The 24,884-nt window shown below is 35.6% G+C and overlaps 1 protein-coding gene across 1 annotated transcript in view; it reads left to right on the top strand.

Moving 5' to 3' along the window:
* Nucleotides 1-452: 452 nt before the first annotated feature.
* LOC137402449 (transient receptor potential cation channel subfamily M member-like 2) overlaps nt 453-24,884 on the top strand; it is a 33,266-nt gene continuing 8,834 nt past the window's right edge. Inside the window, exons 1-12 of the mRNA XM_068088949.1 lie at nt 453-553; nt 1,108-1,234; nt 2,125-2,308; nt 2,835-3,004; nt 8,631-8,868; nt 10,504-10,690; nt 11,236-11,341; nt 13,430-13,630; nt 14,315-14,461; nt 17,028-17,099; nt 18,026-18,128; nt 19,106-19,216. Of these exons, the coding sequence (XP_067945050.1) occupies nt 453-553; nt 1,108-1,234; nt 2,125-2,308; nt 2,835-3,004; nt 8,631-8,868; nt 10,504-10,690; nt 11,236-11,341; nt 13,430-13,630; nt 14,315-14,461; nt 17,028-17,099; nt 18,026-18,128; nt 19,106-19,216 (1,747 nt within the window). The remainder of the gene's footprint in view (nt 554-1,107; nt 1,235-2,124; nt 2,309-2,834; nt 3,005-8,630; nt 8,869-10,503; nt 10,691-11,235; nt 11,342-13,429; nt 13,631-14,314; nt 14,462-17,027; nt 17,100-18,025; nt 18,129-19,105; nt 19,217-24,884) is intronic.

Here is a 24,884-nt window from a genome sequence, read left to right on the forward strand (position 1 = left end):
AAGCCATTTAACATCACTGTCTTTTCTGAAACCAACAGCGGTCTTTATTTTCCAAAAGCTTTAATTTGCCATTCAGAGCCAACGCGCTTTAGACTGCATCAGCTATTTTGTATAGACCAAAGTCATTCACTTTCTCAGTTTGATTTATTTTACAAGTTTGTGTGATTGTATTGGTAGAATGAACATTTTCAAATTATTTTGTGGTGCTTTTAATTTGATCTATATTAAAATTCATAGTGTAATATTTGGCCATTAGCACAGTTTGGAAGGTTTTTAATAAAGAGGTTTACAAATTTACATATTGCCAAATTTCCAAAATGTATCTGAACTGAATAAATCTTTTTCGCAATTTCTGCAAACGGTTTGATTGCCAAAGAGTTTTCTTCTAAAAAAAATTAAGGTGTACACAAGCAGCTCTCTTTAAATTTACCAATGCAAAATAAAGTGCTGTCATGGCAGAATACCGGGATCAGGGCCAGTTGCTTAGTCATCATTACGGTCATCGTCACAACCGGATTAAGTCTCATTGCCGCAGCAGGAGACTCAGTCGTAGGTGAGCTAGCTTTTGCATCAAGCTAATTAACATAGAAACAGTTCGCCGAGAGTTTAAAGAAGGCAGAGCCTATCTCACTACCTGGATACATGAGAAGCATGAAGCGAAGGCCAGAACAAATATATAGAGGAGTCTCTCTGGATGTTGTTACTTGTATGCACACACATAAACTTCATGTACTGTATGTATATTACACAAAAATATACTTTCATTGTTGATACACTTGGTGTATGCGTTCTTATGGAGAGTAAATGGAGCTGTCAGTTTCCTCCACAGTAGAAGTCGTAATTGATATGCAAGCATATTTCCTGAATTACTATTTCAAGAAAAAAAATTACTTCTTCCTTTTTCAAGTATATTCAGCTGTATTTTTCTCGGACTTATCAAGGAAAATGTTCTTAAAATCTTTGATAATTAAGTTGATACTGACAGACGGGCATTGAGTTAAAATGATTGTTTGCGGCTGCTAAAACTTTAAAGTCAGCAAAATATGATTTCAGTTGATTAGAGCTGTGATATATGCGTGAAAGATTTATCATATCTTACTTCTTTAGAAGTATTAATGAGAGCCATGAAGACCATGTAACTGACATAAGTTCAATTCATCATGAGGTTGTGAAAACACAAGCGTTTGGTCGGATCAGATTTGGAAAGAAGACCGAAGAACAATACAAACCACCAGTAAGTGTCAAAACCATTATTCAGTTTTTATACTAAAGCATGCAAAATTTCCTACAAAACTCATTTTTAAACTAAGACAATTTCAAATATAGTCTCATTTTAGAAAGGAACAAACCAAAACAGCTTTCCTTGAAGAGTAACGTACAGTACCTTTTTATTGCATTAATAGCAGTAAATAACTTTAAATTTTCGGGTTTATTTTTTGTTTCTGTGTAACTATGATCAAACACCAAGCTTTACAAACATTTTTTATACTCTGAAAATACTCTAAAAGGTTGTGATCTTTAGAAAGTATTGGTCAAAATTGTTTACAACGCTATATAAATAGATTCAAATTGGCCCTTTTAAACTAGGTTTTAATGAAACTTGTTTGTTCAAACTTTTTATTTATGAAACCAGAGGAAGTGGTAAAAAGTTTAAAACTCGCGAATTTCACAAATAGCTCTTTTAAATAGACAGTTTTAAATAAGCATGACACAAGAATTTCTTGTGAGGGAACCCCAAGAGCAACTTTCGTACAATTCAATTAGTGCCATGAGAACAAATCTTAATTCTGTTTTAATTAAAAGGTATTCCTTAGAACTAAAAGGTGCCACTTTTGTATAGGAAACCTATAGATACCACCAAGCCATACCAGTTTTAGTCATTTTAATTTTTGCATTTGCAAAGACTTAAAAAATTTGATAGTTGAACTTGACCAAAGCATGGTAAAACTAGAATTGTTATTAAGCTTGTCAGTATCTGCTACCATCGTTCTTTGTTATGTTATACTTGGTAATTGTCAGCCTCTAAATACACCAAATGTTGTGGTTTCTCTTCTTGAATTTCAAATATTGTCTTACTGTTGTTTAGTAGTCATATATTCACACTTTCATAAAATTCTCTTAAAGTATATTCGCTTGAGTGATGATGATGACCAAGCTGATCTCCTTGATCTTCTGCTTAAACACTGGCAGCTGCCTAAACCAAAACTAGTTGTCTCAATAGTGGGTGGAGCAGAGAGGTTCCAATTTGACAAAAGCAGATCCAGTATTATGTTTAAACAGGGTCTTATTGACCTCGCAACGACTACAGGTTAGTTTGTGGCATGTAAAAGGTTGGCTTCTTGCAGACGATCAATTAAAGCAGGCTATCCGGTATTCTCTGTAGAATATATTAAAATATGCACGGGTATTAGTTAGCTACATGTTTTATGAGCTCGTTGATAACTGCCCTATGTACTGAAACATAGTTAAGCCAAACATTGTGCTTTAGCTCTATAATTACATTCCGTACTGACCTTATGTCCTACTTGTTTTTTTCTCATTCAGGTGTTCAACATGAACAAGTTGAACAAAAAACAAGTTTATTTAGTGCACCTTTAATGTGTTTTGGTTAGAAGTTCCAAGCCCAAAAAGTCGATATCTTTGTATATCATCAAAAATATGTAAAAATAAACTAAACTGCTCAGTTTAACTAATTTTCAGTCAGTCTAAAATCAACGTTAAGTGATCAAAAACTTTGTTTCATAATTTGAAATTATAGAGAACTGTAATAAATATGGATAGATCACATAGAAATTTTCTTTTTACTCCCCGTACTATTGTATGTTTTTTTTCAGGTGTCTGGATATTGACGCCTGGATCAAAAAATGGTGTTCATGAGATGGTTGGTTCTGCGGTTAAGGATCATTTGGATGCCACAGGCTCATATTCTATGAATAACATAGTACTACTCGGCATTGCTGCCTGGGGCTCTGTGGCAGAGCGGCACAGGCTTAAAGGCATCATGGTACTAAATATGCATACATAACTTTAGTGAACTCAGAGTGAAGGCTAAAGTATATTGAAGTGCAGAATTGAAAAAAGGTTTATTATTGACAAAGTATTAATCGATTTTCAAACAAAAAGCTTTTTACCTCTAAAAACCCATACCTTACTTTGAAAACCTTAGCTGACCTACCAACAATATAGCAATGTGCTATCTTGCTGTTATGTTTCTGCACAGAAGCAATCAAATAGAGTATTAAATTAGAGAAATGTGGTTTATTGCACTCTCCAGAGACAACTGACTTTATAACAGAAAACCCAAGTATTTATATGTTTGGTCATAGAAAAGCTTTGTAAAAAGCTACAAGCATCATTAATAGCTACAATGAGACAGTACTATAATATTCTAGCTTGTATAAAGCTTTAGCTAATAAGCATAATGTTTGTTGGCAAAGTACCAATAATACTTGGCACTTGCATGACACCTCCTCACTAAGCTAAAGGTTCTTTCTGGTTCTCTTAGACCTTCGGGGTTTGTCTCTGCTATACTCATCTCCATCAGGTAGACGAGGGTTGCGTGGTCTTCTTCTAGACGGAGGTTGCTCTGTTACAGTTGTAGGGGCTGGTAGTTGCAGTTTTGTCTCCTCTGTTATATCAGGTTTATCTCCAGGGTCTTGGTCTTCTTCTGTTGAGTATCTTGGTCTGAGTTGTTCAACATGTCTTCTCCAAGTAGGTCCCTTTGGTACCACTTTGACATTGAGACTACGAGTTCCATATATCTTAGTAACAATGGCTGGAACCCATCTAGGTTGTCTGTTGCGTCTAGGTCCATGATACAAGGCATAGCATGGTGCTCCAAGATTGTAGCTGTGTATCTTGCTAACTGTCTTTTCTGCAGATCGGTTGACTTCTCTGGATTGATGAAACTGTGCTATGTGTGCGGGTGATGGCAATAGGGTGTCAATCTTGCATCTCATCTGTCTTCCATTCAGCAGCTGACTGGGAGAGTATCCTGTAGGAAGTGGTGTCCTTCTATAGTGCATCAGGAACTGTTGTAGTGCAGATTTAGGTGGGAGTGACGATTTCTTCATGGCTTGTTTGAAGGATTGTACTAGTCTTTCAGCTGCGCCATTTGTAGCTGGATGGTAGGGTGCTCCAGTGAGGTGAACAATGCTTCTCTCTTGACACCACTGCTGAAACTCTCCTGAGGTGAAACTGGTAGCATTGTCAGTGACTATGGCGTGAGGGTATCCAAAGTGTGCGAATATCTCCTCTAAGATATCTGTGGTAGCTCTGGTAGAAGTAGATGAAGTCCTGTGTATGCATGGATACTTTGAGTAGGCATCTATCATCACTAGCCATTGGCTGCCCATGAAGTTTACTGCATGATCTAAGTGAAGACGACTCCATGGCTTCTCAGGTAGCATCCAGAGATGTATAGGATACTTCTGTGGAAGCTTCTGGTGTTCCGCACAGGCAGTGCACTGTCGGCTTGTCTCCTCTATATCAGAGTCAATGCGAGGCCAATAGACAGCAGTTCGAGCTAGCTTCTTCATTCTTTCCATTCCAAAGTGTCCAAGGTGAAGGATCTTTAATACTTCCTGTTGTAACTTGACAGGAATGACTACTCTGTTGCCATATAGAAGACAACCTTCAGTGATAGAAAGTGAATCTGAGATCTTGTGGAAGAGTGACAGCTGAGTCTCCTTCATCTCTTTGTTACCAGGCCATCCTTCTGCTGTGTAGCGCATTACTGTGGCTAGTGTTGGGTCTTTCTTTGTCTCCTTTGCTAGAACATTGTAGTCTGTAGAGTTGAGCTGTTGTCCAATAGTGTGAATAGTGCATACTGTATCAACATCATCCTCATCTTCTCTTGCATCAAACTCTTCATCAGGTCCAACTGGCAGTCTTGAGAGGACATCTGCATTTTGATGATGCTGGGTAGATCTGTATTCTATGGTGTAGTCATACTGATTTAGTACCAGTGCCCATCTTGCTAGTCTGTTGGCTGCTAGAGCTGGAACTCCTTTGGTAGGTCCTAGAAGTGTGAGAAGAGGTCTGTGGTCAGTTACCAGGATAAACCGTCAACCATACAGGTACTGGTGATACTTCTTTAGAGCAAATATGATTGAGAGAGCTTCTTTTTGTATTTGTCCATATTTCCTCTGTGTGCTGGTCAGTGTTTTTGAAACATTGGCTATTGGTCTCTCACTTCCATCAGGATAACGATGAAATAGTACAGCTCCCAGTCCAGTTTCTGAAGCATCACATGAGATTCCAATGTCAAGATCTGCGTTGAAGTGTGCTAAGACACTATCAGTTGATAGCATATCTTTCAGTTTGTTGAAGCTTTTTTCTTGTTCAGTGCCCCACTTCCAGGTCTCTCCTTTGCGTGTCAGTTTATGCAATGGTCCTGTGAGTTGTGACAGATTGGGTATGAACTTGCTGTAGAATTGTGTAGCTCCTAAGAAAGATCTTAGCTGAGTTAAGTCTGTTGGGACTGGCATCTGTTGTACTGCATATGCCTTCTTTCCTTTAGTGATTCCCTTTGAAGTGAGTTTGTGTCCCAGATACTCTACTGTCGGTTGAGCAAAACAGCACTTGTCTTTTCTACATCTGAGCCCTCTTTCTTCTAATCTTTGAAGAAGTCGACGTAAGTTTTGTAGATGGCTCTCTGCATTGGCTCCACTCACTAGTATATCATCTAGGTATACTGCTACTCCTGGGAGGTCTTGTGTCAGTTGCTCCATGATTTCTTGAAAATACCCTGGTGCTGAGCTTATGCCAAAGGGCAACCTCTTCTGTAGTAGTACTCCTCGGTGTGTTGATAGTGCTAGTCGTCGTTGACTTTCTGGTGCCAACAATATTTGATTGTAGGCATCTGCTAAATCAATCTTTGTGTAGCAATAGCCTCCACCTAGTTTTCTGATTAGATCTTCTGGTAGTGGGATAGGTTTCCTATGTGTTTCTAGCTGATTATTGATAGTCTTGGAGTAGTCTTCACATACTCTGATCTTCCCTGCAGCTTGACCTGTTGTAGATTTGCGTACAGGTACAACTGGTGTTCCATACTGGTTGAATTGAGTTGGTTCCCATATGCCTTTAGCTACACCTGCTTCGTATGCTTGGTTGAGCTCTTCTGTCAAGGCAATAGGAACTGGTCTGGGTCGGCAGAAGACTGGCTTTGTTGAAGGTTTGAAGTTTATCTCTAGTTCAAAGTTCTTGAGACATCCTAGCTCGTCTTTGAATATTTCTGGAAATTCTTTGCACATCTCCTTACACTTGATTTGTAACCTCCCATCTGGCTGGTTCTCTGTGATTGTTGATACAAGGTTCTGTTGTAGCTTGTCATCAATAGAGATGCCTAGTTGCTGTATAGCAGTTCTTCCTAGTAGGTTGAGATCTTGTACAGCACTAATCACAAATGGTAGTCTGACTTCTTTCTGTGCATCCAATTGGGCAGTTAGCTCACATCTGCCAAGCGTCTCTATGAGATGTCCTGAGGCTGATTTGTAGTTAACTGTAGTAGGTTTTAGGTTTGGCTTTCCTAGCTTCTCCCATATTGATTTACAGATGAAGTTGTCACAAGCTCCAGTGTCCAGTTCAAGTGTGAAGTTGTCTCCCTCCAGTTTGATGTTTTCAGCAAGTTTCACCATCTTGGTTGATGTGCATTCTATCATCTTTACTGGTTTTCCTGCTGCAGATGATTTCTTTTTCTTGCATGCTCTTTCTATGTGACCTTGTTTGAACAAAAGTTGCAGGTGGCTGCTTTGAATCTGCAGTCATCCGCTGTATGGTTAGTTCGGTCACATCTGTAGCATAGCTTTCCTTCCTTCTGCTTGTCAGGTGTAGAGTTGTTTTTTCTGGAGTGGTTTGTATCTTGATTTCTGTTGAGCAACCTTGTTGACTTTAGACGAGTTTCCATAAACTGTCTCTTTGGCAACTTTAGCTGCTTCTTCTGTTTCTTGTGCTACCTGTATAGCTTTGTTGAAGTTGAGTTCATTGTCCTTGACCTTGAAGAGAGATTTGAGAACTGCTTCATTGTTTACAGAGCAGATAAATCTTGTTCTGAGAGCCTCATCTAATGGATCTGTAATGTCTATGAAGGCACATGTAGTTGCATCTTGACGAATTCTGGCAGCTAACTCTTGAATAGTTTCTCCAGGTTTCCTCTGCATGTCACTCCAATACTTGTAACGCTCTCTAACAATGAAGCGCTTAGGGTCATACTGGTCTTTGAGAAATTCCAGTATTTCATCCATGTTGAGGTCGTTGATCTGCTTGGGTGTTGAAAGCTGAGCTGCCATATTACTAAGCTGCTTGTAGAGTGTAGGCTGTTGGTTGGTGAGAAAAGTGCCAGCAATCTTGTCTTGATGAATAGAATTTGCTGCAATGAAGGTGTTGAATCTGTCTATGTAATCTGTTAGTAGCTCTGCTGTTGGGTCAAAACCTGGGAAGGCTGGAACAGCGGTTGCAGCTGTTTCTTGTTTCCGTTGTAGGTTTTGTAGTAGTAGCTCCATCAGTTTCTTATTCTCCTCCATTCTTTCATCTTGCTGACGTCTGTATTCCTCTTGTTGCTGCTTGAACTCCTCATGCTGCTGTTGTCTATGCTCTTCTTGCTGACGTCTGTATTCCTCTTGCTGCTGTCTCTGGTCCTCCTGCTGCTTCTGCATTAGCTTGATCAGGTCTGCTACTTCTGCCATTATAGTGGTGCAATTTTGAAGAGAAATCCTTGTCGCCAATTAGCTTCTGTTATGTTTCTGCACAGAAGCAATCAAATAGAGTATTAAATTAGAGAAATGTGGTTTATTGCACTCTCCAGAGACAACTGACTTTATAACAGAAAACCCAAGTATTTATATGTTTGGTCATAGAAAAGCTTTGTAAAAAGCTACAAGCATCATTAATAGCTACAATGAGACAGTACTATAATATTCTAGCTTGTATAAAGCTTTAGCTAATAAGCATAACGTTTGTTGGCAAAGTACCAATAATACTTGGCACTTGCATGACACTTGCCATAAAATATTAACACTGATGTTCAATATTAGAAAACCGTTACATTGACAATGAATCAACATTGTTGATGTGATGGCCCCTAAACTGCTTTCAAACCCTCTATCACCTTTATTAGTTGTGCGAGACATAACAGTAGGCTATACTGTCATTTCAAGAACAACAAATTACTAGCATTACCAAAATATATACTACCTAAAATAGTGTCAAGTATTTTGCTCAGCTGTACATGGGGGAGTTACCAAAACCGCTTGTTGTACAAGTTACTTGTTGTAGAAATCATTTCTGCTAAAGATTTACAGTTTGTAACATCATATTTTTAGACACACAAGTTCAATGGTCAATTTAGTCAAAATAGTACAAATAAATCTTTGGTTATATCATTTTTGTGATTCCAATTATTTGTGAACCAACTATTATTAATTTGCTCAGTGAACACAGATGCTCATTGAACTACGAGTTCAACTTCATTTTGGAATTAATGCTAGACTCTCACTGCCATAAAAGTGAAGAAAACTTTAATAGTTTTCTGTTTCCATAGCTCTGTTGCATGAATGTGTGACAGCAGCTGTCTAGGCTCCTTGTAATGTACATGACATTTTTGAAAAAAATTAAAAGTTATCTTTTCATAGGGAGAAGGAAACTTTGATGCCAATTACTCAATTGAAGAAGTCGTGAAAAACCATCGCTCACAAGAAAACACAAACAGGGAGAAAGTCAAAAGAACTGAGCCACTAGATCCAAACCACTCTCACTTCATTTTGGTAGACGATGGATCAACAAACAAATTTGGTGGGGAAAGCAAGTGGAGGCACAAATTTGAAAGATTTTTGACTTCCCATAGACTTTTCAGCGCTGATTCCAATTCAGGTGAGGGTATAAAATTTTTTAAACTATTCACTAGGGTTTTGTGAAATATTCTCTAGTATGCAACCTTTAGATTGACATGGATTATTGTATAGTAGACCAGCTCATGCACAATTAATTGGAGTAAAATGAAATTGTTAAAACAACTTATTTATTAGAAATCTCAGGGGCTGCAAAACTAACAAATTGCTATTGATTGTATGTAATGTTTATGAATTATCTCAAATAGCAGAGATAATAGCATATTATCAAGGTCTTTTGAACATGGAACACCCATAAACCATCATTTGAAATGAATTTGAGAAAAAAAATTAACTGTCAAGGATTTTAACCCTATAAATAGTTTTGTATTTTTTAAAAACTGACTTAAAATACTATTATTATTTTTTTCATTGTTGTGACTAATTTCTGAGTGTTTAAAAGTATATGAGTGTTTAAAACTTACTATATTTATGAGTGAAAAATTTATATTTTAAGTGAATTGATACAAAAACTTCCTTGGCGTGAAATTTTTTGGTAATGACAAATAATATATTAAGCTAAATCAATATGTTGGTATACAATATTTTTTACCTTTTATGGTTATTTGTTAATAATATTTGTTTATAAAAAACGTATGTAGTAATCACAAATAAAATACTGCAAATTTGGACGGATTAGAACCATAACCCATTGTTTGTTAACCAACACTTACAAAAGAGACCAATTTCTTTAATTGAGGTTCAGTTCTAAAGTCTAAATACATATTACATATGTTTATTAAATTAGGAAAACAAGTTAAATGAACTAGTATTTGTTAATCAGAGTAAAGTAGCATACTTCCAAACTTCCACATTCTAGAAACTTGGAAAAATTTTTAAGGTGATGGAGCTGCAACCAGAATAGCAGAAAGAAGTTATTTTCTCAGAAAGTAAGTGGTTACCACCAAAGCTAGCCAGTCATGTGGACCACAACCTCAGATTACCAGGTTTTTGGTAATGTAGCCAGCTGGACATTGGCCAGCTTAGCAAGAAAAAGGAGTGGAGCTAAACATGAAAGATTCATATATAAAGGCACCACTCGCCCTTAGACAGCAACACATGCTTTTCACTTGTGTTCGTGTTAGGATTTCATTCGTATGGAAGTTGATCTTATGTTAGAGCTACAACCACTTATTATTGCATACCGGTTAAAGTCAGTAGCAATAAGTATATTGCTTGGACCTCCAAATGTGTTGATTTGCAAACAATTCAAAACCTAAACTCTATTTACAGTCAGAATTGTAGGTCAGATAAATCCTACAAATCTAACTGTAAATCAAGTTTAGACTCCAACCCGTCTGCGCATCAAAGCATTTGGAGGTCCAAGCGATGTAATTATTACAACTTACTCTATATGGGAGTGCAATGATAAGTGGTTGTAGCGCTAACATAAGATGAACTTGCATGCAAATGTAATCATAACATGAACACAAGTGAAAAACGTGAGCAGAGCTACTTTACTGCCAATGGGCAAGTGGTGCCTATTTGATTGGCTCGATGTACTAACTACAGATACATTTATGGTGAGCACAACATAAGTTAGAAGGAGTCTATTTCTGCTATGAAATATAATTTGTAACACTGAATTATCTTCCAATGTCATGTGACCATGACCTAGGTGAGGGAAATGTGGTACACATTCCGAGGGTCACCCTTCTGGTAGATGGAGATGATGGTTCACTGGAAGGTTGTTCAGAAAGTTTGCTTGAACGTATACCTCTTCTGGTTGTTGCTGGGTCAGGAAGAGCTGCTGGGGTAGTGGTGAAAATGAAGGCACTCTGTAAACGACGAAACAATGTAGAAAGGTAATCCTTTAGGCATCGATATTTTTTTACACTGAGAACAGCAAATTAGTTGCTAGAAACTATTTGAGTGAACTATTGAGTGAACTATTCACACTTGCAGTTTGAAAATGAACTTTGGAAAGATTATAGTCAATTTTATCAGAGAGGAAGGATACTTTTCATTATTGGAGATAGTTTCAATATTTGATGTGATCTGACTGCAAAAATGTTGCAAGATTATTATCAACCAAAACTTAATTGCAGTTAGAATGCTCATAGCATTTCAACTGCAAGTAAGTTTTTCCGTTTTAATCTTGAAACTTATTTGCAGTTAGAGTATGATACAAAAAATTTCATTGATAGAAATATGAATATAGTTGATAATAGAAAACTACTGATGCTCTGTAATAAAATCGAATGAATTTTTTGTAATTTCAATTTTGATAGGTATTTCAGAAAAAGTACATGTACTGTAAAGGCTAATATGCAATAGTTAAAAAAACTCAGTAGATATTCGCTGGTGTACTTTATGAGTTTTGCTAATCTCTAACACGTTGATGTTTTAGCATACCAGATGAGAAGCTGACAGAAATATATCAGAGTGTCATGGGAAAGGATACAACTGATGATGTCATGACCTCACTTAAAACCATTAAAAATTATCACAAATATGTATGTTTTTTTTTAAATATTCTCTCCTTAAGGAGGAGAATCTTTGAGTGGAATATAATGAAAGTAGCTGAGTTATTTTAAAACTACAATAAAAAGCGAAATGACTTCAAACTTAAATCACACAGTCGATATATTTTACATATGTATATATATACATGTATATACATACAGTGCAACCTCGGTTCTCGAACATAATCCATTCCAGAAGGTTGGTCGAAAACCGAGTTGTTTGAGATCCGAAACAGGTTTTCCTATTAGAATTAATATATATAAGTTTTAATCCGTTCCAACACCCTGAACGTTTATCTTTTTAGTATTTTATACATTATTTTATGCATGAAATTGCACATTAAAATGCTGACCAACACATAAAAAGCAATGTACATCTCAGAAAATGTTAAGCAAAATGGCTAAGACACAAATAACATAAACATAAATGTAACCCAGGCTAATCGTACGTTCGCGTTGTTGTAATCTTCCGTACGAAAGATTACGCTAACATGAACGTGTAAAAATAAAACAAAAGGATAAAGAAAAGAATTATGGTTAGGATTTTTTACTCGGCTACAGGATGATCTTTTCTCTTAAAATATCTATCCAATGACACTTGCTTCTGCCTTCTTTTTAACACTTTTCGGATGTGGTTCATGATAGTGTCGTTAAAGTCATTGATGACTCTGGTGGCTGAAGCATTCGGGGTGGTAGAGTTCGACGAAGTTTTGTAACTCGGCCCATTTGCTACACATTTGTTTAATCTCGGACAATGCGACAACAGTTGGTCACGGATAGAGCGATCTATACCCGTACGCCGCTCAGCATCCCACTCTCACATACGCACTCACGCGTTGTACCGGCGTTCGAACTCCGATTTTTGTTCGAACTACGAAGCAAGAACTTCTTGAATTTTTTGTTCGGACTCCGATTTGTTCGAACTGCGAGTCGTTCGAAATCCGAGGTTCCACTGTATATACATGCATACATATATTTATAAAAATATATATATATATTTATATATATAGACCTATATATATATATAAATATATATATATATATATTATATATATACATATATAGATATATATATATATGTATATATATATATATATATATATATATATATATATATATATATGAGTGTATATATGTATATATATACATGAGTATATTTATATATGTGTAAAATATAAATCCTGTTAAAACTTAATTAACATATGTATTTTACATGTATGTTTTATTTATTAATATAAATATATATACATATACACACACATATATATATATATATATATATATATATATATATATATATATATATATATATATATATATATATATATATATATATATATATGTATATATATATATATATATATATATATATACATACACAAATATATATACACAAATATATATATACACAAATATATATACACATGTATACATATATTAGTAGCAAGGGAATATACCTGGTCAAATGTTGACATACAAAAACAATTGCTTTCCTTTAGTTCGAGTAAAGTGGCACACTTTTATAAAAAAAAAAGTTTTAAATTCTTACATGATTATTTTTAGAAAACTAATTTTTAACCAAGTTTGACATTGCTATGATGTTGACAGATGATACAATGACAATACAATGTGACAATGCAAACAGTTACTCAAGAATCTTCAGTAAATCCTCTAACAGTTTTATTAAAGGGCATATATTGCAGATCCTGCGAAATTCCCAAGAAAATAACTATTTCTGTCACTAATACTCGTATCTCGCATGAGTTGTTCTTACATGTTCTCTGTAATGCCATTTGAACTCTGTGATGTATCTCTTATTTTAATCATGCACTAAAATAGCTGTATACACTTTGATTTGTTAAAACTGTTTTTTAATAAAAATATAATAATAGAACATATTTATAGCAGGTTTTACTGACTTTTAGTATGAGTCAAAATTTTTAAACATAAAATAAACTTATAACTTTGAGTTTAATTTAACTTTAATACTTTTATTTGATCAGAAATATTTCGGACCATTGAATTTCTCTGCTTTTAGTTTTCTGCACTTATTTGTATTTGCACTTGCACTTTATGTAGATATCAGTGTTCGACTTGAACCAGCTAGGCATTGATTCCGATGAAATCGGATTAGATAGAGCCATCCTTTCTGCCCTCTATCGTGAAGTTGACCTGGATATATCTAAGATGAAAGCTCAAATGAGGCTCGCCATATCCTGGAATCAAGCAGACTATGCCAGCGAAAAGATCTTTGATATTCATGGCAATCGCTATCGCCAAGTAATTTCCTTTTTTCTTGCACGAAACTAAAAATTTCTGTTTAAACCTAATTGATCATTAAACCGATCAATAGATCATTGGGAGCAACAAACAAACATAGTAATATGTAGCAACGAGAGAATGTGATATGTTTGGGGCATTAACACTCTGCTTTGTATGTTTAATCATTTCCCTTAAAGCTTTACTTATTCTTCCTTATCTTTCTTTTACCGTGTTGTCTGTTCTTGCTTTTTCGCTTTCCCTTTTCTTCTGCAGCAAAGCTTTGCACTTTGTTTCTTTTTGAGTTAAATCAACCTGGTTCTTCTCTATTTTCTTTTGCTTGCCATTTTTTAAACCGATTGCCTCTTTTTATTTCTGTTCTCACACAATATTTTTTGCTCACATAACCGCTACAGTCTTTTTTACTGGTTCTTCTTGTGATAATAGTGGTGGTGACCATTCTGAGGGTAATGATGATAATGTTTGTGTTGTTGTTGCTGTTGTTAGTGTTGTTGTTGCTGCTGTTGTTTTTGCTGTTGTGGCTGTTGTTGTTGTTTTCATTAGTAATGAGACTTATGACGACACTAGAAGACAATCAAAGCATAACCGGCGTTAATTACTGATAACACTTACAACGCTAATTTTATTTACAGTATAATAAAACTTGTAACTTTATCATTTAGACACTTATTATATTTTTGACAGTTTTTGAAAGAAGAAACATTCCTTCACAAAATAGCTACTGATGCTCTACTCCAAAATCTTCCAGATTTTGTCAATCTCCTTCTTGAACACGGCCTGGATCTCAAAGCCTTTGCAACAAGCAAATATCTAAAATCACTTTATGAGGAGGTGAGTATTTTTAGGCAAACATCTTTTATTTGTTTTTTTTTAACAGTTCAAACCCTTTTATCGTATACACAAGAGGTTGCTGGGATCCTAGACTGCTTTAGAAACTTTTATTATGCATGAAAATAGTTGAATAGCACCCTTTCTTTTGAACTGACTCTCTTTTTTAAACTTAAGGCTTGTAGAATATAAGGAAAATGAAAAAACTAATTAGAGCAAATAGATCTTTTTTACCCTTTCTCAAAGAGAGGTGTTTTAGTGGTAACTGTAGAAACATCATTAATGTAGTACACCAAAACTGATGTATGGTGCGTGTGTGCAGGCATGTGTTTGTGCGTTCGTGTTTGTGTGTTCGTGTGTGCGTGTTTGTGTGTGTGTGTGTGTGTGTGTTTGTGTGTGTTTTTGTGTGTGTTCATATGTGTGTGTTTGTGTGTGTTCATGTGTGTGTGTTCATGTGAGTTTGTGGGTGTGTGTGCATGTGCTTGTGTGTGTGTATGTGTGTGTGCATATGTGTGTGTGTGTTTGTGTTTGTGTGTGTGTTTGATTGTGTGTGCGCAGTATTAATATTAATTGAAGTAATAATTGCATTATTATTGGCAATGAAAATAGTAATAGCAATGTTAACAGTATTAGACGTAGTAATAGCGGTATTATTAATAATATAATTAGTATTCTTAGTCATATAAGTATTCGTATCAGTAGTAGTAGTAGTAGTAGTATTAATAGCAGCAGTAGTAGTAGTATTAGTAGTAATAATATTAGTAATAGTAGTAGTAGTATTAGTAGCAGTAGTAGTAGTACTCGTAGTATTAGTAGTAGTGGTAATAATAATAGTAGTAGTAGTAATAGTAGTAGCGGTAGCAGTAGAAGTAGTGGTAATAGTAGTATTAGTAGCGGTAGTAGTAGTATTAGTAGCAGTAGTAGTAGAAGAAGTAGTAGCAGTAGTAGTGATAGTAGTAGTAGCGGTAGTAGTAGTAGTAATAGTAGTAGTAGTAATAGTAGTAGTGGTAGTAGTAGAAGTAGTAGTAGTAATAGTAGTAGTAGTAATAGTAGTAGTGGTAGTAGTAGTAAAAATAGTAGTAATAATAGTAGTACTAGTAACAGTAGTAGTAGTAGTATTATTAACAGTGGTATTAGTAGTAGTAGTAGTAGTAATAGTAGTAGTAGTAGGAATAGTAGTAGTAGTGGTAGTAGTAGTAGTAGCAGTAATAGTAGTAGTGGTAGTAGTAGTACCAGCAGTATTAGTAGTAGTAGTAGTAGTAATAATCGAAGTAGTAGTAGTAGTAATAATACTAGTAATAGTGATAGTAGTAGCAGTAGTAACAGTAGTAGTAGCAGTAACAATAGTATTAATACTAGTAGTAGTAATAGTAGTAGTAGTAGTAGTAGTAGTAGTAGTAGTAGTAATAGTAGTAGTAGTAGCGGTAGTAGTAGTACTAGCTTCGATAGTAATAATATTAGAAGTGTATGCTGTAGCGGTAGTAGTAGTTTTAACGATAGGAGTAGTAGTAACATTAGTGGTAGTAGCAGAATCAATAGTAGTAGTACCAATAATAGTAATCAATATTGATTAAATTAGAAAGAAAAATTCAATATCTCTGTTTGCAGGCAGAATCTACCACACTAAAAAGTAATGTTCGTCTTTTTTTATGAAATACAAACTTGGAGATAAGATACTGATTATCTTTTTTCAGTATGAAGATTCTTGTGTAAAAGACAAAAACCAGTTATAAAGATACTTCTAATTTCTGAACAACAACATGCATGAGTATGTAGAATATGAAAACAATATAACTTACAATAGAATGCTTGCGTGATTATATCCTAGCAGATAATCCTCCTAAGCCCTTGATGAGTTGTTGAAGTGAAATGTAGGTTTTTTCTGGTCTGAATCTTACACATACATGTTTGTAGTTACAGCAGTAAAATAGATAGTGGCATATCTTTTTGTCACCGTTTAAGCATGTGCACATCACACTGTATGTAAGGTTTTTCTATAGAAGTATTCCTACAAATTAGCCTATCCTGTTCTATTATCGCTCAAAAGTTGAGTCTCTTCTAGCTAGTAGAGAGGGGTAAGAAGAGTTGAAGATTTTGTGTATGTTTTTTAAGAATAGACCAACAACTCATTTAGTTTCAAGCTCTACTTGCTTATGATGAGACATTTTCAAAGTTTGTCTTATTCTGAGATTTTGTTTTTAGGAGTTACAATAAGTTTGTCATTGGATAAAAAACATTCTTTCTATTTTTTAGCATCCATTTTTATTTAGTTTTTTGGTCAGTGTGAAACTCTGTTAGTATTTTTGAAATATCTCACAAATTTATAGCAGGACTAATATAAGACTTCAGCATTATACTGAAAACCACTTTTTCCCAAACCGCACAAAGTTTTATAATTTCATCTGAAAGCAACGTAGCATAAGCATGGCAAAACTGTGTAGCCAGTTTTTCTTTGGTATAGAAAAAACTACTATTCATAAGTTATAACTTATACCTGTGTTCACCATATGTTTTCATTTGGGAAGGTCATCTAGCCTTAGATAAAGTTACTATTTTGCAACTATTGCAGTCTATGAAAGACAACAATAGATATTCTGGATTTGTAAAGGACCTTTTCAGAAAGACTCCTTCTAAGAGCAAGGTGAGTAGAACTTGAACTGAGTTAATAAGAATTTTTTTTAAAGAAAATTATTCTATTTTCCTTAATTAAAAACTAAAGATTCAACAACATAGCATGCCTAATATGCTAAAAAATCACAAAGCTAAATAAAATGGATCACAAAGGTTCAAGTGAAAGACCGTAAAAAGGTCACGTTTTAATGAGTACTTGATTAAACAAACTTTATCTGAAGCAGATAAGATTTATACATTTATACATGAATACATCTGTTACATATTCTCTGTAATCAGAAAACCTAGTGACATTCTGGAGCACTCAACTTGAGAAACAACTGATTCTAATTTTTAATAGTTTTGGAGCTATTACTTTAAAGAAATTTATAAGTTCTCTAGTCAAGTTTCAAACATAAAAGTAATTACACAGCTTGCTGTTTATTTTTTCTAAAACTACAAGCAGCTGAGAAAAACTGAATTCAAAGATTAACTTAGAAACTCTTTGTAGATTTTATCAGAAAACATCGGTATTTTTTTACTATTTGCAATGGTTTTTGGTATTCAATGTTATTTGACTGTAAGGATGTTTCAATATTAAAATGGCCAAACTTTGATTGCGGTTTAAGCGCAAAGAAACATGTTATCATTGCTGTAGTTGATATTGGCTATTGCACTCTAGTTGCAGGGTTATGCTTCTTTATTGTGTCAGTCATTTTGCAACTAGAGAAGCTACAATCACAATTTTTCTTTATCAGTGTGTCTTAACCATGATCACGTTTTATCAATTTTGAACCCAAACATCCTCGCAATCAGATCACCTCAAACATAAAAACAATCACAAATAATAGAAAATTAGCAATGCTTTCTGATACCTAAAAGTTTTGTGTGAGTTTATTTTAAAGGCGTCACTTCACATTATATTTTATGTAAAATTTAGTTTATGTGAACTTTTAGGGTTCTACTCTAAAACCCGAGGACTACATGAAAAATGTTGGTAAAATGCTCAAGTTCATCCTTGGTCACAGTTACCCTAACATTTACAAGGCTGGCGAGACTAGTAAGTCACTTTAGCCAAGTTCATGGATACTAACAGGCCACTCTTGCTGAAATTCATATTGAAACATTGTGATGGCATTTTTTAATGTTTGATGCTCAGAAAGGGAATTTATATGGTTGACTTGAGTTTGCATTCAAACATGGTGGTAACAATCTGATAAGTTCTAGCGGTTTTTGTTTGTGGCAGTCTGCTGCTCGCAGATGGATTACATATAACCGACTTATGACCTTCTAGTTTATTTATGTTATCTCGATTTGCTACCTGATTTTGAATATTCACAACTATTTTTTTCTGGCTGTCTACATGAACTTTATTTGCTTATTTGAACAACAAAACCAGTGAATTACTTGTATGGTGTTTCTGGTTCGCTTGAGTACAATAAGTGATAAATAACTTACGTAGTCATATTTTTTTTTTACTACCCTCAAGTTATTATTTAAAATACACATGCCTTACAAAGGTTTTAGAAAAAATAATATGAGCATTTCACAACAAAGGGTGTTTTATTATGCAGCGTTTCTCGTATTGAATATTGTTTAGTTAAAGATGCATTAGCGTCGTTGTACCATGCCATTATTGGAAAGTTTTCATGATATTTTGCATAGGTGTGTTGTTACCATATAAAACTGAAACACATTAACTATAATAAACCAATTTTACTTTATTGAACTGTAGCAAAACTCATCATAATTTTGCAAATTTCCTGTGGATATACTTCATCTTAAAATCAGTGGTAAGCAAAAAGCCATTATCAAGAATTTCAAAAATTCTGTCTATTAATCTATTTTATAGCTCGATTTTGGCATAAAAACTTCCCATACAATTTAGCGTAAAATTCATATCCATGCTTTATTCGATTTTTTGATTAAAATTGTTGAGATTTAATAAATTTTTAAGTTTTCTAACTTATTTTCTAACTAATTTATGTCAAGTATAACAATTACTAAGCTGTTTGCTCTTTAATCGCTCTATTTCAGATGACAACCCAGCTTACGAGGATCCTGCTCTGCACCTATTTCTGTGGGCAACTCTTTTTAACAGGATGGATCTTGCTAAAATATTCTGGAAACTCTCTAATGATCAAATTGGTAAATTAATTTAAATTAAGATTTCAAAGTTATGTACAACAATTAGCATTTTTCTAACCTAAAAATGTCATTAAGTTAATACAAACTGTAGTTACAGTTATCATTCAGTTTGAGGATAATTAAGGCCAAAAAGGATTATCAAAGTAAGTTTCTTTATTGCCTTCTGCCAATTCAAATGATAGCTTTCTAAATGACAAATACAAAATATTTAACATAGATTTTATTTGTTACTATGAATGACATATTTTGAGCCGATTAAATTTTCCAGATGGTATTTTCTATCTCAAATGAGCTTTATGTGAGATTTGTTTACAAGAACTCAATGATTCGTCATTAGTAAAAAATTACTTTCATATTAGTTTTGAATTGTCAGAAATAATAAACAGCATGGGTGTCAAAGCCATTTATTTTGGTGTTATAATAGTCATATTATATTTTAAAATAGAAATAGATGACAAAACATAAGTAGGTGACTAGAGCTTCAAACAATAGGAAGCACTAATCCATGACATTCAGCTGATTCACCTGACACTCTAATTAACAGAGTTATTCAGCCATCTTCCCAGCTCTCAGAATGCTTACTGAAGACTCTATTTTCTGTGCTTTATGATAATGAACAAACTAATAGACAATAAGCCTTTATTATAAAGATAGATTTTATTATTTCAAACTTTGTGTTTAACATATATTTTTCTCACCGTTTTCAAGCTTCAAGTCAGATCTATTATATTTAGAAAACATTTTTAAATCGTTTGACTTGCAAATTTGTGCTATAATACTTTATATAGGTATATGCATGTTTAAACACTAGTGGCTCCTACAACATAAATAATTGATTTCAGGAATATTTACGTTCTAAGGATTTTACATTATAGGAGCAGTAAAATACACTGGAATTGCCTAATCAATTCAAAGATATTTTTAAATCCACACCTATGGCCATTGAAAAATGTTTGAGTTGACCTTTTGAGTTGTGGGTTAACTTTCTGATTTTTATGAACCATCTCACTAGTTTTATAAACCATGATTGTGATAATCTTACAACAAGTTGATTGGGACTGCACATTTTCAATGCCGTTTGCAACAATTCGCTTATTTTTTTCTAAACAGAAAAGTCTATTCTGCAAAATAAAACTAGCAGCAATTTTTTTGTATGTCCACAATATGGCAAAACACCAAAATATTTTTTACTATAAAAGCGGTTTTACCTGTTTGTCATCTGTTTGTGTTCAGAAGGTCCAGGTTAGGATAAATAACAACTCTCAATGATACCCAACTTGTGACATTCAGATTGGTAGATCGATGCTGTAACGCCTGCATCAATCAATCGCCTTTGTCATTACAAACAAATGCGCAGCCATCTTGTTCTCCTTCTTGCCGAACATTTAATGTTCTATTACGAACTAGAATGTCGTGAAAGCTATATACATATGATAGATATGATGCTATACACATGACGTCTTTTCTTCTACAAGATAAACTAACATTCAAATCGTATTGGGAAACTCACCCAACTTGACTTTTTACTTTAAGTGAAATTTTTTACATAGCATGAAGCAAAATACTTACATACATTTTCCAGGACATATATAATTTACGTTATGGGAGGTATACATAATAGAAGCACCCTTCTGTATATATAAATGCACATACATATATATATATACATATATATGCGTATATATGTCATATATATAAATATATATATATGAATATATATATGATGGATATATATATATATATCCGTCATATATATATAAATATATATATATATATATGAATATATATATATTACAGATATACACAGGACAGATAGCGCAGTTGGTAAGGTATTGAAACCGTGATCATTAGGTCCTCGGTTCAAACCCCAACATTTGCACTTTTTCTGGTGGTCCTTAAACAAGACCCTTGCTTGTATAACATCTACAACTTCTATGATGAGTGCAATAATCAAAGCCATGCCGGCTCGGACGTCGCCCGGTCAAACAAGGTCCGCGCTGCCTGTAGCTGAACCAGGACAAGGCAGTGAAAAATGGGCTGCTGTTTCAAAACGGATGAAATGGACTCGGACTGATAACACGGACCTTATGCAGTGCTACTTTATGAGTGAACCTCAAAAGTTGGGCTACATGGGAAGGATGCGTCAACTGTAGATAAACATGCGCCCTGAATTGCCACTAACCGCTAAGCACCTTGTAGCTCAGAGGAGTAACATAATCAAGCGGCACCTCATATCGGAACTTGAGGCATATGAAATTAGGGAAAAGTTCACCCAAGTAACCTCAACCAATGAGGAGTTCTTGTCAACACACACTGTCACGCCTACACGATCATGTGTTGACTCACAGGTTGAAGAAGGCATGCACTTCGACCTTGACCCAAGGGTGAGAGAGCTTGCGGAAAATATCATCAACAAGTTGTCGGCTGCTAATGATTATGGAAGCAGGGTACCACTACAAAGAGTTAGCAAGGCCATACCTAAGAAGCTGTTAGAAGACATTAACTTGGCACTGGAGTCGATCTCATCTGAATCGATCATTGCGACTAATGCCTTAATCTACAGTACAGCAACTGTCATCTTGGAGGAGATGGATATTAAGCCACTGCCAACAAGGCTTCAAGTCATTCCATCCTGGCAGCTGAGGCTACAAAATAAGATCAAGGACTTATGCAAGAAAGTTAGTAGGCTCAGTGAGAGATCTAACCACCGTTTGGAGCGTCCAAAAAGGGAAGCCGCAATAGAAGCTCTAGAATCTGCCAAACAGCAGCTAGTAGCACTCTCGGCACGACTGACGTGGTACACCAAAGAGCAGAATAATAAGAGAACGAACAAACTGTTCATCAATAATCCATCTAGATTGTATTCCCAGTTCAAAGGTGAACTACAGAGGCCAATGTCTGAGCCTCCCCGATCTAGACCTTCAAAGTTCTGGAAGGGCATCTGGGAGAAAGAGACTACTCATAAAACCACTGCAAATTGGCTGAATAGGCTTAAAGAGAGCCATCAACACACTGTGGCTCAGCAATGACTCACCATCAGCAAAGAGGACATCAAGTGCAGAGTGCAGCGTATGGAGAACTGGGCAGCACCTGGCCATGACATGATTCAAGCCTTCTGGTTGAAGAAATTGACGTCACTTCACACTAGAATGGCTAAACAGATGGAATGCCTAATAGAACAAGGTGACCATCCAGAATGGCTGACCAAAGGACGAACTGTACTTCTGATTAAAGATCCAAAGCAGGGGCCGATCCCCAAAAACTATCGACCAATAACTTGCTTGCCCACCACTTGGAAACTGCTCTCAGAAATAGTTGCAGACAAACTGGAAGAGCACAGGAGTCACTATATGACCAGTGCTCAGAAAAGAATTGGGCGCAACACCCGAGGAGCCAAACATCAGTTACTGGTGGATCGGACGGTCTGTCAAGACAGCAGGAAAAGGCAAACAAATCTTGCCATGGCTTGGATTGACTACAAAAAGGCCTATGACTCAATTTCCCATAGTTGGATACTTGAGTGACTCAGTATGTACAATGTTCACCCTGCTCTTGTGGCATTCATCAGGATGTTAATGACCTAATGGAAGACGGAACTGGAGGCTAATGGCAAAAAGCTGGCGAGTGTCAAAGTTAAGCGAGGCATCTATCAAGGTGACTCCTTATCATCGCTGCTCTTCTGCATATGCCTAAACCCTCTAGGCAATATGCTGGAGGAGACTCAATGTGGGTACCAGTTTAAGAGTGGCACCAAGATAAACCACATATTCTACATGGATGACATCAAGCTGTATGCTAACAAAGAAAGGAATATTGATTCGCTAATACACCTCACTTAGGTATACAGCAAGGACATTGGAATGACCTTCGGTATTAAGAAATGTGGATGGCTAATTCTTAAGAAAGGCCATTCTATGCTCACAGATGGCCTAAGAATGCCAAATGGTACCATCAAAGATATAGAAGAAGGGTACAAGTACTTGGGGATTATGCAAAGCGACATCAACCACGAAGCCGAGGTAGGTCACAAAGCCATTACCGAATACAAGAAACGCCTTCTGCAGGTCTTACGAAGCCAGCTCAATGCCAAGAACCAAGTCATGGCAAAAGATACCTACGCACTCCCAGTAATAAGATATCCATCAGGCATAATAAAGTGGACTGAGGAAGCCATCAAAGAAACAGATATAGCAACTCGTAAACTGCTGACCATGCATGGAGCACCCCACCCAAAATCTGATACTACTAGAATGTATTTTGATAGGAAAGATGGTGGTAGGGGACTCAAAAGTGTACATCAGACAGTGAAAGAAGAGGAGCAAAGCATCAAAGCATATGCAGCCTCCATGGCCATTTCGGATAAGTTGCTAGCTGAATTTCAATCCGTTGCTCTTACAACGGACCTACGCCCTGATGATGAGGAAATTGACTGGCACACGAAACCTCTTCATGGTGCTTACCACCAACAAATATCTAAGATTGGCGATCTTCACCAGACATATATGTGGCTGAACAAAGGAAACCTAACGGCCAATACAGAGTCGCTAATCATGGTAGCCCAGGAGCAAGTGCTCCCAACAAGGCAACTCCAAACGAAAATTTATTACACTAGAGACAATCCTAGATGCAGACTGTGCAAACATGCACCTGAGACCATCCAACACATCATCAGTGGATGCAACCAGCTAGCAGGAAACGCATACACTGAGCGGCATTATCATGTCGCAGGTGTTGTGTATAGAAGTCTATGTGATGAGTATGGCCTTAATAAACCACAACACTGGTGGGAAGATCGTGGTAAGGTCAATGAAAATGACCGCGCTAAGATCCTCTGCGACTTCTACATCCGAACTGACAAGCATGTTTTAGCAAACCAACTAGATATAGTGGTGGTAGACAAGGAAAACAAGAGGGCTACTATAATAGATATAGCAGTACCAAATGACTACAATATAGCCAGCAAAGAAAAAGAAAAGGTAGAGAAATATCTCCCTATTGGAGAAGAGATTGAAAAATGCTGGAATGTAAGAACAACTGTAATCCCAATAGTCATTGGGGCACTGGGCGCAATAACACCAGCGCATAAAATGTGGCTTGCCCAAATACCAACAACAATCAACTCAGGTGAGTTGCAAAAATGTGCGCTATTGGGAACAGCTAAGATCTTGAGGCGAGTGCTCAAACTCCCAGGTCTCTGGTAGGAGACCCGAGTTAGAGCAGAATTTACCACCCATACGGGGTATCCGGGGTGAGGAAACAATTTTTTTTTATATATTTGTCATATATATACATGAATAAATCTATATGAAGGATTATTGCATTGTTTGAAACAGTGCTCAATAGTAAAACTAGAGCTGACTAGAATCAAATTTGAGTAAAAGCTGCCAAAACCATTAAAGCATTTTACTACTACATAGTTTTATGATTAGGAATTGGCTTATTCCGGTAAAATGACCAAAGGTTGGTAAAATGTATGAACGCATGCTGAGAAATTATAGGTTTAAAATAAATACGAATAAAGAGACTATAAAAAGATGTTGTAAGGAAACAGAATTCATGTAATGCGACCCAGTCTGTGATTTTGTGCATGTCTACATGTATATATCATATCTACTCTGTTGTTTGATGTTGATAGCTGTGGCTTGTCAACTATATAGATTTTTTCCCA

Source organism: Watersipora subatra, chromosome 8 (genome assembly GCF_963576615.1).
Source record: "Watersipora subatra chromosome 8, tzWatSuba1.1, whole genome shotgun sequence".
NCBI lineage: Eukaryota > Metazoa > Bryozoa > Gymnolaemata > Cheilostomatida > Watersiporidae > Watersipora > Watersipora subatra.